The 16,075-nt window shown below is 37.1% G+C and overlaps 1 protein-coding gene across 18 annotated transcripts in view; it reads right to left on the bottom strand.

The window, feature by feature from the left end:
• The window catches only part of ZMYM2 (zinc finger MYM-type containing 2), an 87,042-nt gene that overhangs the window by 36,630 nt on the left and 34,337 nt on the right, over nt 1–16,075 (bottom strand). For 17 of the 18 annotated variants that reach the window (XR_010080010.1, XM_063394621.1, XM_063394622.1 and 14 more), the window contains 3 exons: nt 7,126–7,276; nt 6,268–6,383; nt 276–392 (listed from right to left, as the gene is read on the bottom strand). Coding sequence is in view for 17 of the 18 variants with exons in the window: in XM_063394621.1 (XP_063250691.1) it covers nt 276–392; nt 6,268–6,383; nt 7,126–7,276 (384 nt within the window). In the remaining variant the exon portion in view is untranslated. The remainder of the gene's footprint in view (nt 1–275; nt 393–6,267; nt 6,384–7,125; nt 7,277–16,075) is intronic. The other variant, XM_063394627.1, reaches the window with a different exon arrangement.

The raw sequence follows: 16,075 nt of genomic DNA, 5'->3' as shown, positions 1-16,075 counted from the left end.
GGTCTATCATATCTACAATAACTGAAGATGAAAGCAGATTTCAGACCTACAGCTGATCTGAGAAAATACATTTTTTAAAAATTCCACAGATACTATTTATGAAAAAGACTTCTTTTATCCATACTGAAATTAAATGCTACTCTACAGAACCAGGTAGATTTTAAGAGAACTTCTTAGAAGAAACTTCAATACCTTATAAAATAGCTAGAAAAACCGTATTAAAGTTCTACCTTTAAACACATTGTCATTCTAATAACACCAAAATTCTCCCTTACCTCCCATTCCAGTACTTCTGGTTTTGAACAGAAAGAACTTTTGCAATAATTACATTTCAACTGAATATCACTGGGAGAGACAAACTGACCATTTGTTGAAGACTGAACACTGAGAGTCTGAAAAACATAAATACGTATACATACATCACCAACAAACTAAAGCTACTTTTAAAACATGGGATTTTTCTCAATTAAACTTACAGTGTTTGAGAATATAGGAGTTTATTTATAAACTCAAGAGCATTTCTGGCAAAAGCACAGCAGGTTAGTTCTTTACCTTAATACCTTCTCCCTTGTCATCTCAGGTCTTCCAATTTTGACTCTTTACCCTTACTTACACCATAATTAGTTTAAGTCATATTTTTTTACCTTACCTTTCTTATTCCTTTTATTTAAGGTAAACACATTTAAGGTAAACATTTTTAGTAAAAATGAACAAAAAGTATCTCTACACTAAATGCTTTTATTAATCACAAAACATATATTTTTCAGATAAATATATTTCACAATTTGTATTATTTTGGTGACAGAGAGATAAAGACCAACAAACAAATATTTTCAAAGCCAAACCACACCAAGGCAGATTATCAACACCTTATGTAAACATACCACTTGAAAATACAACTACCAAAGTGAAAGGCTTTTAGTAAGAAACCTCACATCTACTCAGATTAGGAAAAATACAGCTAACAGTCCCAACGAGCCTCAACCCCATGGCAGGAAGTTGCAATTATTCACATAGCCAGCCCCTAAACAATCCAGGGGTTTAAAACTGAGAAAAATACTATAGATTACACATGTAGGTATGAGAATTTAATTCTGTAACTGAGTAATCTCTTTAATGCATTAATGCATCTTTCAGTATGTCTTATATCTGCCAACAGAATAAAGTGTTCTTATATATTCCCTGACTAAGCAAGAACTACTGATGTGGTATAGATGTGATAGTCAAGATAAAAATCTGACTCAGTAGTAATCACAGACACTTGAAGAATCCAGGACAAACTTCTTACATTTGTCCTCTCAACAAACTTTTCCACACTATTTGCAACAAAATAAATACATTTAAAGGCAAATTCTCTTCAGACAGATTTGTTACTACCTCTCCACTGTGTAACAGTGAAAATCCAGAACATTTCTGTTACAGGACACTTTTCTTCACTCTTATGTTACCTACACTAAAAAATAAATAAAAAATTATGTTGAGACTTATTAATGATATAAACCCTGATCTATGTGGGCTGGTACTGCTGAATGCTAGCTGGCACTATCATTTTATGCAGCTGCATTAATTCTGTATCAAGAGTTTGCGGACATTAAGTAGTTGTGCGTGTTTCCCAATCACAAGCAGGACTTCTACAACAACTTTTTTCTGATGCCTAGCCACAATATTATCATATTTCTCCCATTATATCCAGCAAATGTCCCTGTGGCTGAGCAAGGTTTGTTTCACTTTGGCTACTCTAAATAGCTGAAGACTTGCACAAACATGAGAGCCACAAAGGCATTTTTAACTGCAAGGTCCAACCTGTGCACTTCTGCATTTGCAGGTGTCTTCACAGAGCAAACACCTTGCTCCACATGCTGCTGTGTGGCTTATGAAAGCCCTAGAAGCTCTCATTGAAAATAAAAAGTAATCAAGAATACCCAGCACCTCCAGTTCAGGAATGAAGGAGATGGAAAGAACTCGAGGATGTGGCAACTTGTACAGAAACACTGAAGACACAGGGAGGAACGAAGATGAAACACACAAAGTGGTCATCAAATGAAGAGCAAACCTTATCTTTCCTGTCTGTAATTACCTTTAAATATGGGACCCCAACACCCTACTGTGAGGGCTGCAAGTTAAAAGTAAAACATAGTTTTCCATTGTTTTCTGGGGTATGCCACAGCTACCATCTTTTATTTCTTCCCATTACTATTTACTGGGGTAGAAATTCAGACTCACAAAGTCTAGGGGGCTGGTAATTGAAAAATAACAAAAAGCTAGAGAAGGGAGAAGAGCAAAGCTTGAGACTATTTAAAATTAGAATTTGCTTTAAAGGAAATTTATGCATAACCATAGATTAAACAAATGTAAGCTATTAAGCATTATTGCTTCCAAAAAAACCCCAAAAGCAACATTTCTTATCATGAGGTCCTCTGGTTAATTAAATTTTTTTCTAGAAAAACTGTAAAGAACTGAATTCATATTACTGAAAGTTCTAAAGCAAGTAGAAGACGGTTTTTAAATCAAGTTAATCACAACATGATTTTGTATGTCTCTTTAAAGTTTCAATTATCCTGCTTACAATTAAGGACTGCTTCTGCATAATATTTTGAACCAAGATGACATGCATGTAGCATTTTCACCGTCTTGCTTTGCTTCTAACTTAAAAAATCCTTAGGTACCTTTAGGAATTATTTGGGAGCATAATTACACACAAACATTAATAGATGAAAAAAACTTCATAAATTCATTAAAACCTTTCACCAGTCACCCTGAACACAAAGTTTCATGTATGCTATGTTGTATCAAATACATCTTTGAAGTCGTGTACCTGCGTTTGCTTCTTTGAAAGCCTGCCTTGAATAACAAGAGCATGGGAAGTGTAAGCAAAGCAAAAAACCACTGTAAAGCTCTTTTCAGCCTTCAATGCAACCAGCTGAAACTGCTCTGAGTTACCAGTTTAATAATGAACACTAGGCAGGCACAGGCCAGCATCTTCTGAGAAGACCACCGCAGAGCACACCTTCTGGCCTGCCCCTGCCATGGCAGCATATGTGACAGAGGATCACCCTTGCTCACAGCAACATGAAATCAAATTGTGGAAACATTTCTGTACATAAGTGTACCTGTGCAAAAGCTAGTAGGCAGCCAGACAAAGGTTAGTTGTTTTTTTCCAGCTAAGGAAAAAAAAAAACTTTGAAAGAATCAAGCTGTTCTTAATGCACATGACAGAAGCACTTAGGAGGAATCTTCTTCATGCCCTCATTCACTATGACTGTTCCACAAGCAAAATCAAGGGCACTAAATTAAATAGGGAAGGAAAATAACTGTAGTTTTAAGGATTGTTTTAAGGACAGCATGATATAATGATGTGACTCCCAGCTTATTACAGCAAGTGAGAATGATCTTTATTCTTCAAAACTCTCTTTTTATACAGTACTTTGGTACAAGGAATATGACTGGTCATTTAGAGCCTATATCTCTTTGTAAACATCTTTGCCAGTAAACAAGTTAGAAAAACACTACCTGCTAACAGTTTTTCACCTCCCAAGAATTGTTTGGGTTTCTCCTTTGGATTTTCCCAGGCCAGAATGAGAGAGTCACTCGCTTGTCTTTTTAGCAAGTGCCTGAAGCCTAAAATCTGACCACTGTAGTTCCTACAGGGAACAAACATTTCCCTTGCACTCATGCACATGCAGACCTTCCAGCCTGGGCATGGAAGCCTCAAATACTTTCATTATTATCAAATTTAGAAGAGTGAGCACACATGTGTGTACAAGAAAGAGATGTAATATATATAGCTAAGAACACTTCTAGGCACCATCACAACGGTGAAAGAGAACAGCATTAATGAATAACCAGAGAGAGTATCCTACTAAAAACCATTGTACTTTTAATTCTTACCCATACTGGTCCTACAGTTCTCCAGATACATCCATAAACTGGAAACAAAACCCAAACCAATTAAAGTACAAATTTTTGCACAGACTTGTGTTTTCCCAGATAGGTTGTACTGTCAGACACCTAAACATCTGCTAACTTTGGGAAGACACTTGTATTACAGCTTGCATGTTCACAATAAATAATGAGTAGTTTATTTTGCCCATAGCAGCAAGATCTTCAACTGGAAGTATCAATAGTACCAGTACCAATACTGATTTAAAACAGCACACCTTGGGAACAGTTCTGTCTTCAACTCTGCAATAACATCCTCCAAGACAGAGTGTGGAACACAAGATTCAGTCCCACTGTTCTACCACCAACTACCAAACAAAAACCACATAAAGCAGGCTGCTCTCTCTCCCTCTCTTTCTTCCAAGATCAAGTGCTCTTACAGGCTGGCTGCTCAAGGAGAATGTAGACATGGACATAAACTTTACAACATGTAGCTCAGCTGAACCTTTCCAGTATTTCAATACATTAAAAGAACAAAGATAGAAACAAAAGGTTATTTGGAAGACACAACTATAATCAATCCTGAAGTTCTGTAAGACAAACTTACCCATTTGTAAACCAAAAGTACTAAAATACTTGCAGAAGGGACAAAACACAGGCCTGAAATAGCAATTATTCTGTTCTGAGAAGGATAACCCTTAAAGAAAAAGTCTAGGAAGAACAGGCACAGCAGGAAAAAGGGATGAATATGAAGCCAGAAAATTAAAGCAAAAGTTATCACCATTAGTAAGCACTGAAAATTATGGAGCACCACAGTAAATCGACCATTTCTTCAATTTAGGTTCAATACCTTCCGTGTCAGTTAGGTACAAGAGAAGCCTCAAGAGAACACTTACAGTCCACTGCTCACACTGTGGTATGCCATCCTTCCCACCTAAACACTAAATGACCAGAACAAAGAGCTGCTCTCACACATTCAACTCTAGCCTTACAGTGAATATATTGTATTCTTCTACACAGTGACTATACAAAAGCTATCAAAAGCTAAAATTCAACAGTGCTGGCTGAGCAAACTAACTGTAAGCAAGTGACAACCTACCCATTCTTGGTCTTCACTGAGAACTCACAGGCTGCAAGGCTGCCTCAATTAAACTCCACGACAATGACAAGAGATCTATGTGCAGCACTGAGACTGCAATACAAGCATGAGCACAAGGACTCAGTAAGACCGCCAACCCACAACTAGCATTAAATGATCTGGCAGTTCTATTCAATAATGGTGCTTAATATTGACTTATGTGCAAATGCAAGAAGGTCCAGGATGAATTCACCATTCCCTGGCTGAATTTGTTCCGAGTGCTCCTGGGGATGCAATTAATTGTAAAACCATGTACAATAAAATAGACGTTAAATGAGTCTGCAAGAAGTATTACAGGTCTGTCATTACATAATAACAATACACAGGCATTCTGTTAATCAGTTCCACTGACAGACACCACCCAAATTGGTTTTGATGGAAACACAGATCATGGCTGCATGATAGAGGTCCTACCCAGAGTATATTAAAGAAGCAATTAAAAGACCAATTTGCTGTCCAGTTGACAGAAAACAGCAAAGTTCAATGACAAATGAGAAAACCCTGTGTGGGTGTAACTCTTCAACAATACATGAGAAAGCAATTATCAATTATCCAGTGTAAATCTGGGAAAAATGGTTTTATATACAAAAATTGAAACATTCTTTAAGACTATTCTTTGATCACCAAGAGATTAATGGCTATAACATATTTCACTGACGCTTTAACCTTAATTCATACTTAAAATATGACACTTTCAACAAGCAGAGCAGCCTCATCCAGAGTGCATGTCATTAGCCTTGCAACCCCCCAGTTTCTGGCCACATTTTAAATAGCTAGTTTTGTCCATAAATGAAATGGCTGAGGCTCTACCCTTTCACTTCAGAAGGAATCACTCTTCTGCATGGCAGACCTTTGTTAGTTCTATGTTCAACATGAGACTTTTGTGTTTAGTACAAATAGGCTAAATTTGTTGATCTTCAATGCAAAACAGCAAAGCTCACAGCCATGAAGAGGCTACGGTGGTAAAAATAAGTTGAGCAGTGATACAGCTTTTTGTTTTCTAACAATGTAAAGCAGAAATTGGTTGTTGTTATCCAATTTCCTAAGTTTAAGACAGCAGCTAGCGTTATCATTATGAAACAGAACTTTGATCAAAGAAATTGTTATGAGCCAGGAACACCTGCTACGAAAACTGCAACTCTCAAGCATGTATATATATGTACAAGCAAGTTAGTTTAATATTCAAATACTTAACACAAACACAGGCATACAAATATTTAGGGAGGAAAAGATTTAACACAACAGCTAACCTGAAATTTAGCTACACAACTGGAACTGCAAAAGTTGTACAGTTTTCCATCAGGCATTGTGGCTTGATACTGAGGTAAAGAGTTTCGCTTACAAAAGTGGCAAATAATTTCCATACCTAAAAGAAAAACGTAGTTTACAAACAAAATAAACAGAACAGGAAAAAAAGGAGTATTAAAGGTGAGCCTTTTTGTTTTTCAATGTAGAAAACTATGATTAGTCTGTTTTCCAGTCACCTTCTACAAGTCACACAAAACAAAAGAAATTACAGAAGTTTGAATAAATAATTTCACCAAACATCAGTACTAAATATGAAAACATCTTCCATAAAATTCACTAGAATATTTTCAACTTAAGATCTGCTTTGCACACTGAAGAACACATTTTTTGAGTTATTTACTGCATCAAAAACTTTACCTAGAGAATATCTATACGCATTATAGCTACCTCCCTTCTTATCCATCTCCTGCTTGACTGAAAAAAAAAAAAAAATCCAGCTCGGGATTCAGACGAGAATTCAGAGAATATAAATTCATATGCAAAAAACCTGCACTATCATCCTGTGACAGATCGGAGCACATTATGCTTCACCATTTTTTTTCACAGGAAGCCTTAAGACAGTTGAAAATTCTTTCCAACATCACAAAAAAAGGCCAGTGAGGAAAATTAATCCTCGTGGGATTTACTGGTGTTCAACAGAAGATGCCTTTTGGTTTTGGTTTTTTTTTAATGAACTTAAAAACTATGAAGTCACATCTGCATAGACTAACTGTAAAACAAACACACCCACCCCCAGTGTTCAAACTTTAAAAAAAGTCTACTCTTAGCAGTGATGAAAACCCATCATCCTTTTCACTTACTTTGTGATTTTTCATATTTTGATTTGTGTGTGTTCATGCATACAGTTGAGCAGTATGGCTCCATATATCCATTAGGTCCTATGCACTGAGTCATGTCAAAAAACCTGCACTGAGCTCTGCAGCCAGTACAAGATGTTAATTGGCCACAATTCTAAAACATAAAACAAAGCAAAACAATGAGTTAGTTAAAACTATGCTTGGCTTTTGACTTAAATTATGGTCTAAATAAATAAAATAAAATAAAATTTTAAAAAAACACCAAAAAAACCCAACCACCAAAGGAAAAGTTTTATTTGTGATCTGCTCCCTCACCAGATCCTTCCTACATTAGCTCTCCTGATTATCCTCTCAAGAGCATTCAGCACTATGGTTGGGGGTCTTTGACTCCTGGGGAAAAGCCAGCTATAACTAACCTTCTGTGTCAAGACACACATACCCTTCAAAAAACTCAAAACAACCAAAACATCTCAATTCCATCCCAAACCCCACCATCTGCAAACTGAACTGTGCTAAGAGTATGCAACAAGTTGCGCTGAGTTGAAGAGTTTTAAAAACGCTATTCCTCTCTCCTTGCTGACGGGACAATGGTTGTACGGAACAGGAATCTGGCATGGCTAGTATGATTCCCAGAATGGGTGAGCTTAGAAAAGACCTTTGGCTCAAGCTCCCTGTTCAAGTAGGCTCTTCCTAGAGCACATGGCACAGGATTGTATCCCAAACGGTTCATGAATATCTCCAGTGAGGGAGACTCCACAACTTCTCAGGCCAATCTGTTCCACTGTGCAGTCACCTGCACAGCAAAGAAGTTATGAATATGAAGAATAAACAAACTTTGAGAAGAAAAAAAAATTGTATCTCCAATCCTCCAGGCAGGAGCAACAGAGTTTCTATGCTGAACTGTGACTCCAAGAACCTAATAACAGACTTGATTTTGACATCTCTCAACGCAGCAGTTTTACACAGAATGGAACAAACATTCTATAAAAAGCACAGAAAAAGCCGCACAGAGCAGAAATTCCAATGACACAGTCAACATCCAAAATCAATAATTCTGATGTGCCACATATATTATATATGCCAGCATTAGGCAAGTGTCTCAAGCACAATAAAACAAATTTCAGAAAAAAAAATTTAGATACCTTCTCTGCCCACAGAAATAGTATCATGGTCTTGACAGTGGTAGAGAAAATTCCTCACCAAAAATGATGGATCTCCTACTAGACAGGCTCTTGCCTTATTAAGTATTAGAAAACTGTCACTTAGCCACTAAGGTCTCTTCCCTTCTAGAGAAATTATTCTGGCACTCTTCCTATTCTCAGGGATGGAAAGGGGAAGGAAAGGCAAAGCATGCTTCACAGGTGCTTCACTTCGTTCAGTGAGAGAAGCTCCATAGGATATCTTTGCTCTTCCTATTTTTCAGTACACAAATTTGAAAACCAGTTAAATCCACTCTTACAGACAGCTAGAGATGAAATTTATGATTTTATAATATCATCTTTCCTATACTAAGAGCATCCACATAAAAACATACAAATCCACATGCCAGTGACACAAATTGGATGTAGCACCTCGCAGAGACCAGCAAAATTTCCACACAACTTCCACAAGCTGTTTTGATGAAAGCTTTGCTGGGGATTTCCTCTAAAAAGGAGTACCTGCCAAGATATCAAACTCCTACCTAGAGAGGGTATAAAATAGGACTCTAGGATATTTCCTTCCTATTTTAATTTTTTCCTTTTACCTTTAAACATGTTACTCAGGACATCATTATCTTCCTAATCAGCCACAATATTGACAAAATTCACACTTAGTACCAAGACCAAAAGGTAGTAGTTATGTTGTTCTGTGAGTTGGAGCTATTCTGCTGCTATACATTCATCTGCTCTGGCAGGCTAAGAAACAAAAGCAGGGCATGCAGAAAATTCTGAGTTACATTACTAATAATACAGGAGGCTACAACTTACAAAGGACTTGATTTCTTGGAATGTGCTTAATGGACAGCCACCATAAAAAAAATCTGCTTCCACAAACAGCCTTGGTAGCTCCAGAATAACCCAAAATGTAAATCTAGAAGCATTGACGCAAATATGCTGGCAAACAACTTTACTAAGAGCATTCAGCAATATAATCAGAAAACAATGCACAGGCAAATGAACCTTTCACAAGTTCCATATTAAAAAAAAAATCCATCAGAGGCTACAGTGACTTCAAGAAACAGCAAGACAAAAGTACAAGTTTTAAAAAATGAATTTATAGAAAATGGATCAGAGCATAATCAGAAAAAATTTCATTGTGTCAGCAAACTATATGTTTCAACAAAAATTCCTTGAAAGCAGAAATAGCTTTTGCTAACCAGCATCTCAAATACCTCATAATTTAGGTGATATCAAGAAAGGATCATGCATGCAAAGAACAGTACAACAGAATGTTGCTCACTTCTGAATTTCATGCATCTTCAAAATACTGGAGTTGTTCACTGACTTTACCCCATCTCTTTCAGATTTAAAAGCAAGAAAAATTTTTATTCCTATCTAGTAATAATCTAGCAAAGCTAGACCTAATTTATCAAGAGTACAAAGAAGAAGAATTTCCAAAAAAACTGCCAACTATGCAGAAGATTCTGTGGGTAGGGGCAAAACCGTAGTAACAAAGCTCTCATTTTATTCTTGTAATAACAACTAAAAAGAATGTTTGAGCATTTCTGCATTACTAGAAACTTAAACATATTGTTACACAAGTGAAGAAGACAGGGCATGGTAGAAAAAAGGAAAATTAAAAGGCCCAAACCTTCCTTAAATGTATTGCTCCTAAAATGTTGTAATCATCATCTCCCTCAAGCTAAACATTTTTCTTGCATTTTTATTACTTCTTCCAGCACTCCCTAAACTTCTAAGTTCAAATATTAAAAACATTCAAAAAAACCCCAAGGAGTGCCACACTATTGTTAAAAAAAGACTGATGCATACCTGAAAGTATTTAATCCTAATGCATACCTGAAATTGTCCAATCATCATTACACATGTCTCAAACTTTTATTTTTTTAGGTGTTTAACTCAACTTCCTCCACTGACAACATCAGCAGAGAGCCTCACTGTATCTCTAATGTTTTCGAATATCCAGAATGCAAACCAAGAATGTTTTTCTGTTCATAAGTGTGAAATTTCCAGATGAGACTATCAAGTTTCTCAGCTTACACTCCTACTCTCAATTCTTCCCAACATAATCTCTTTCATCTCTAAGAATCTGCAGTATTAACTTCATTCTGCAGGAAAAGTAACATTTGGGAATCCTCTCTCTCGAAGTACCCTTTCAGCTGCCATAAACAAACAGAAGGAGAGCTGCAGTAACAGAGGGTCAAAATGCATTCTTCTGAGGTAAGGATCTTTGGCCTGGAAACAAGACAGCTTAAGAGAATGATGACAGAACCAAAAATGGTATTATGTAGGGCACTATGGATCAACTGCTCAGTGTATTTTCTAATATTAACAACTACGCCAAATCACTTAATATCAATGGAAATTTGAAAATAAACAGGAGACAGCTCTTCACGTAACAAACACCAGGTCAGCAGAACCTCTTACCAGAAGAGTCATGGATGGAACAACTTTTGTATGCGTTCACAAGGAGACTGGACAAGTGCTAATTAAAGAGATTTGCCAAAAATAGCACACAGGAACACTGCACCAAGTTCAAGGGATGCCCTGACCTCAAGAGAGTCAGAAGCTAAGAGAATGCTCAGAAGAAACATATCCTAAGTATGCCTGCTTACATCACTGCAGGAGTTTCAGTCCCTAATGAGAACCATGACAGCTTTCTCAGGTTCTTACTACAATACATATTACATTTAATATTTTAACCATCCTCAAGGAAAAGTGGGCATTTGGAAAAGAAATTAAGGAAAACGTAAAGCTGTGTCAATGTTGTTGATACTTCACAGCAGGACACAAAAAGATCTTCACTGGCAGAGGAAAACCAGAATAAAATACCAAAATCTTCGCCAGTGACTAGGTAAAGAGGGAACACAAAATGCAAAACTTCCTGAGTCTTAATTTAAAAAATCACTACTTGCTTCTTTGCTTCAAAGAACGAAATCACAGAATTGCATGTACTGAAGGAGACCTCCTAAGGTCAAGTGCAGCCTCCTGCTCAAGGCAGGTCCTGAGGTGCTTGCTGAGGACCTTGTCCAGTCAAATCTGAGCATCTCCAAGGACAAGCACTCCAAAACCCCTCAGGAGGATTTCACCATCCTTATAGGAAAGAAAAAAACCAAACCAAAACACACACACACACACAAATCAACCAACCAACCAACACACAACAAAAAATAAAAACCAAATCGCCTTTTTCTTTATCTAAGTAAGTTTCTCCTTGTTTTCAAGTTGTGTCTCTTGCCCTTTTTTCTTCCACTGCACGACTCTATTCTTAGAGTTGATGTTTGTCTCCTGTCTCCTCCCATTAGCTAACTCATCCCCCTTCATGCTTCTCAGGGTTGAACAAAGTAACCTCTCCTGAGCCTGTCCTACTACATCAGCTACTCCAGCCATCTAAGCAAAATGAACTTCCACCAGTAGGACAATGCCTTTCATTCTGCCAAATCCAAAACTGGTCAGTGTACTCCAGATACAGTCTCAAGAGCAGAAGGATGAGGGGTGGCATGGGGCACAAAAATCACCTCCCCTGTCCTGCTAATATAGCAACAGGTCGCCCAGACAAGTTGGGGAGTCCCCATCCTTGGAGACACTCAAAAACTCAATTATCTTCCATTTCAGATCAAGTACTGTTCTTCCCATGGTATTTCAATAGTAGAAAAAAATGCCTCTTGACAAAACCTGCAGAGTCAAACTAGCTTCAGCTTCAAGTTTCCCTGAAAGATGAAATTAACACAAATCCAATCTGCAACAGAAAGTATCAAGCATTTTCCATCCATGTGCAAATTCACATCTACAGCATCCTATGAAAACACGCACATTTGAGGACTGTAATTTCAAGTAAAACTGAAGTTAAAACACAATCAAATTAGTAAAGAAAACTGTATCAATTACTAAGTACAAATAAACTAAGCTAATCCAGAAGCAAAATTCCAAGAAAATGAAGGCTCAGTGCCCTCTGAGGGGAAGTTTGATGCACAGTTGTCTGGCTAAAACTCCCCTTCACAACTTCATCTAGATTCTGCATTGAGATGACCTACTTTTGGCTAGATTCTATTGCATATCTGACCTCTTCCAAAGAATAAAGTCTAGGGTAGATGAAGAAGTCTGACTATTCTTCTCATTATATTTTATTCTTAACTCACTCATTTTTTCCAAGACTTGTTTGTATATCCTTGGAAACTTAATTCTAGAAGGTCTATTTCATGATAGGTATCTCCCAACAGATAACAGACATTAAACAATGTGATATGAAAACTCTTGCAAGTCACTAGTTCTAGATATATTTCAAATATTCCTTCTGTTCACTAGGACAGTGTTCAACTCAAATGGGCAACTACAAAAGCAGCTACCAAAATGCAAGACAAAGCAGATGAATGCAACATCTTTCAGAACTTAAGGAATTGTTTCAACAAAAATACTAATTCCTGGAAATAAAATTCACTTAGAATGTTTTTGAGGAATTTTTATTCTTGCCACTATTAGCAACTACAATTTTAGCAGGAATCTTGACCTTCTTTTATATCTTACTGAAAGGATCATGTAAACTGAAGTCTAGAGCTCTTGCTGCATGTACCCTACAAAGAATAAAGACTGAACTCCAAAATAATTGTCAGAGCAATATGATAACTTCACGGCATATTAGAAGCCTCATTTCTCTTTGCAACTGAAACTAATGAAAGCCTCTGTTCTTCAAATACTGTTACATCAGTACTTCAATAAAGCTATTACTGCCTTGAATCTAGACATCTGTGCTAGACAGTTTTATTCTTAACTGAAAAGATTATCATCTGCTTCATAGGCCTTGACAAGGCTAGGAGAGCATAATAAGGACACGCCAGCAGTGTAAGAGAGCATTCTTCCTGCTTCTCCCATGCAAAGGCCAGTCAACAGAAAATATCAGAACAGCAGCTGATTGCTACAATGCTATGTAGCAGCCCAAAGATTTGCTTCCAGTTAAAGGAAATGCTTTGTAGTTAAAACTCCATGGTGAAACAGATTGTTAAATACTTCTCAATCCAGGCAAACCTCCCTGGTAGCTTTACGAAATAAGAGGCTTGGATTAGAATTAAGAAAAACACCAGGAAATTCCAGGACAGAAACACAGTACACCTGTGTTCAAACAGAAAAGAAGAGAACACTTTCTGTAAGTAGAAAAGCAGACACATGTGCTACATGGAATTCTATAACAGAGATCCCTCAGAAACATAATCAACAAAATGGCAGCTAAACCACTTCAGATTCATTTAAAAGCATGGTCTGATGGATCCAGAGGCAACACGCATGCCTAAGAAAAGAACCAGGTATCAGCAGAATCTGTAAGAAAAGAAGGAAGAAAGTGCATAATTTATTTTCTCTTAAAATACTGCATCCAAATCATCTTTCCCAAGAATAACAATCAAACTCTTCCTCAACAGCATGTACCCAAGTCCTAAGAGCAGAAGATGAAGCAATTGCTTTTATCAACCTTGAACATCAAGTGTTTTACGTTTACATTTTATCAGCTGAACTCTGGAAACAACTTGATTGATAACTTATCCAGTACTTGGCATCTCCAGCTGCCAGTGTCCTGTCTTTTTGCTGGTTTTGTTTCCACTCTCAATAACTTGTCTTCCTGTCTCTGAGAGAAGTAGAGCTGAAAACATCTGCCTCAAAAAGCAAGTTACTTCTACATAACCGAATGTTTCAGTTGTTTCTGTTCCGTCTTTTCTCTCTTCCCCTGAACCCCTCCCAGGTAATTACTCCACGTACACCACTGTATGGATGTGGTTATATCCATCATAACTAAGACACCTAGTCATGCCACCTCCTCGCTTCCCCTTTCCAAGAAGCTCCTGTGCTCCCAAATCACTCTATGTAGTTTTCTTCAGAACTACAAACCAATTTTAACATTTCTGATGGACCCATTTAATTTCACCTTCTAAAATAGCTACATATTAGTATTCTGCAGTTATGATAAACTATATTCAGACGCCTAAGGAATCTGATAACAGTTTTTATTGAAAAGCAGTGAATTGTACAGTTGGAAGACAAACATTTGAAGAAGAAATGGCAAAATAAATGGTTCCAGAAAGCAGGAGTAAATAAACAGTAAAAGAAAAGGTAGAATAGGGTAGTTTTTAGGTAGTTTTTGATCAGAGATGCTCAGAGATGCAAGACACTTGGGGTCAGAAATACCAAGGTCTCAAAAAACCTCCTCCTATCACTAAGCACGAAGAAAGTGAAAATTACTCTTCCTTGGTTAATAAAGATTTCTGTCTTTTAACCATGTTAGATGGGATAAAAAATATCTAGCTATCTCCATTTGTAAAAGTGTGCATAGTATGAGACAATGGTATTATCAGAGATTACTTCATACTAAACTGAGCATTACCTGAACTAAACAGAAGTGGTTTACTATATGAGGAAGAAACTCCACTATTAAACCACAGAACTTCTCTTTGAAAGGAACCAGAATTAAGAAGCAAAAGAATTTTTTTAAAAAACCCAAACAAACAGTACTTTTCACATTTTAATTTAAGTGGGCTGTTCAACTCTAGCAATTACCAACTTTGTCAATAGTACTTTCTCTTGGAACTTGGAAATGAGTTTATAAAACAGTAACAACAACAGGAAGTGGTTATATTTTGTAGTTCATTGTACTATAAAGATAAAAAGGAAGACAGGAAGGACACTCCATGTTAATAGCAAAGAAGCACAGCAAAAAACCCAGACACTGCATGGGACAAGACACAAGATGCTTCCACTGAAGTGCTAAGTGTCAGGACATTCTACTACAGCACTTGGTGATATTTAAACCAATAGATAACAAGACATTTGATGAGGCGCAATACAAATTCTATGTAAGCAATTAATTGTTAGCTGCAGAACTGATATGCTTGTTACTGTATCAGTGAAAGCTCTTAAACCCCTGCACAGGATAAAACAGACAAATGAGGTTTAAGAGCTTCACAAAAGCAGTTCCTTGGCAAGGAGCAGAAACTGAACAAGGAAGCACAATTGCCTAGAGTGTTTTTTTCTATTGCTTGTAAGTGAATAGCTTGGGGGCATGGCACCGACTTGTTAGTCTAGAAGCATGTTCAGTAGTAAGACTTCATCCAATCAAGTAACCAAATACACTTTTATTTAGTACTGAAAAGTTTTTAATTAGACACTGCAAGCATCCTCCCCAATCAGAAAGATTCATATGGCTTTCATTCTTTCAGTATCACTTCCATCCAGAGCTATCAAAAAGGCTATGAAGAAACAGCTAGGGCTCCTTTCCCACTCCTTCTCCCCCACCTCCTTTTTGGCAGTAGATGAAGACCTTCACTTTAAGAAGCCCCCAAAGCCAACAAATCTCAGGTCACATTCTGAGAAGAACTGTAGTTACAGACGCAAAGTAAAAAAAGTAAAGGAACATTTTTAACTAGCAAGGCATTAAATACTTCCTTGGCAGAATCAAGAGCACCATGGACTGATCAGGCAAGAAAGCAAAATATTCTTAAAAGCAGACACAGATGCTGCTTTAGCTTAGTTGGAAAAGCTCAAAATTAAAAGCTATGGCTGGTTGCACAAGCTAAGTAATAAAGTCACAGGATATTCCACTTGGTTCTTAAAACAAGGTTGTCAAGCCTGTACCAAAATCTAGCAAACCACGACACAAACATGGAAGTACTTAGAAAAGCAAGTTCACTAATTTTGTGGAGACAGAAAGCATCCAACTGTAGCAGAAACAAAAATACTGAAACAAGCTAGCTACAATGCTGCATGTGGTTACCATCTTTATGGCAGGCATATCTGAGGTCACTTCCAATTTACTG

This window comes from Prinia subflava, chromosome 3 (assembly GCF_021018805.1).
Source record: "Prinia subflava isolate CZ2003 ecotype Zambia chromosome 3, Cam_Psub_1.2, whole genome shotgun sequence".
In the NCBI taxonomy this organism is placed as follows: domain Eukaryota; kingdom Metazoa; phylum Chordata; class Aves; order Passeriformes; family Cisticolidae; genus Prinia; species Prinia subflava.
The sequence above is the reverse complement of the archived record's forward strand: the minus strand, read 5'-3'. Positions and strand labels throughout refer to the sequence as shown.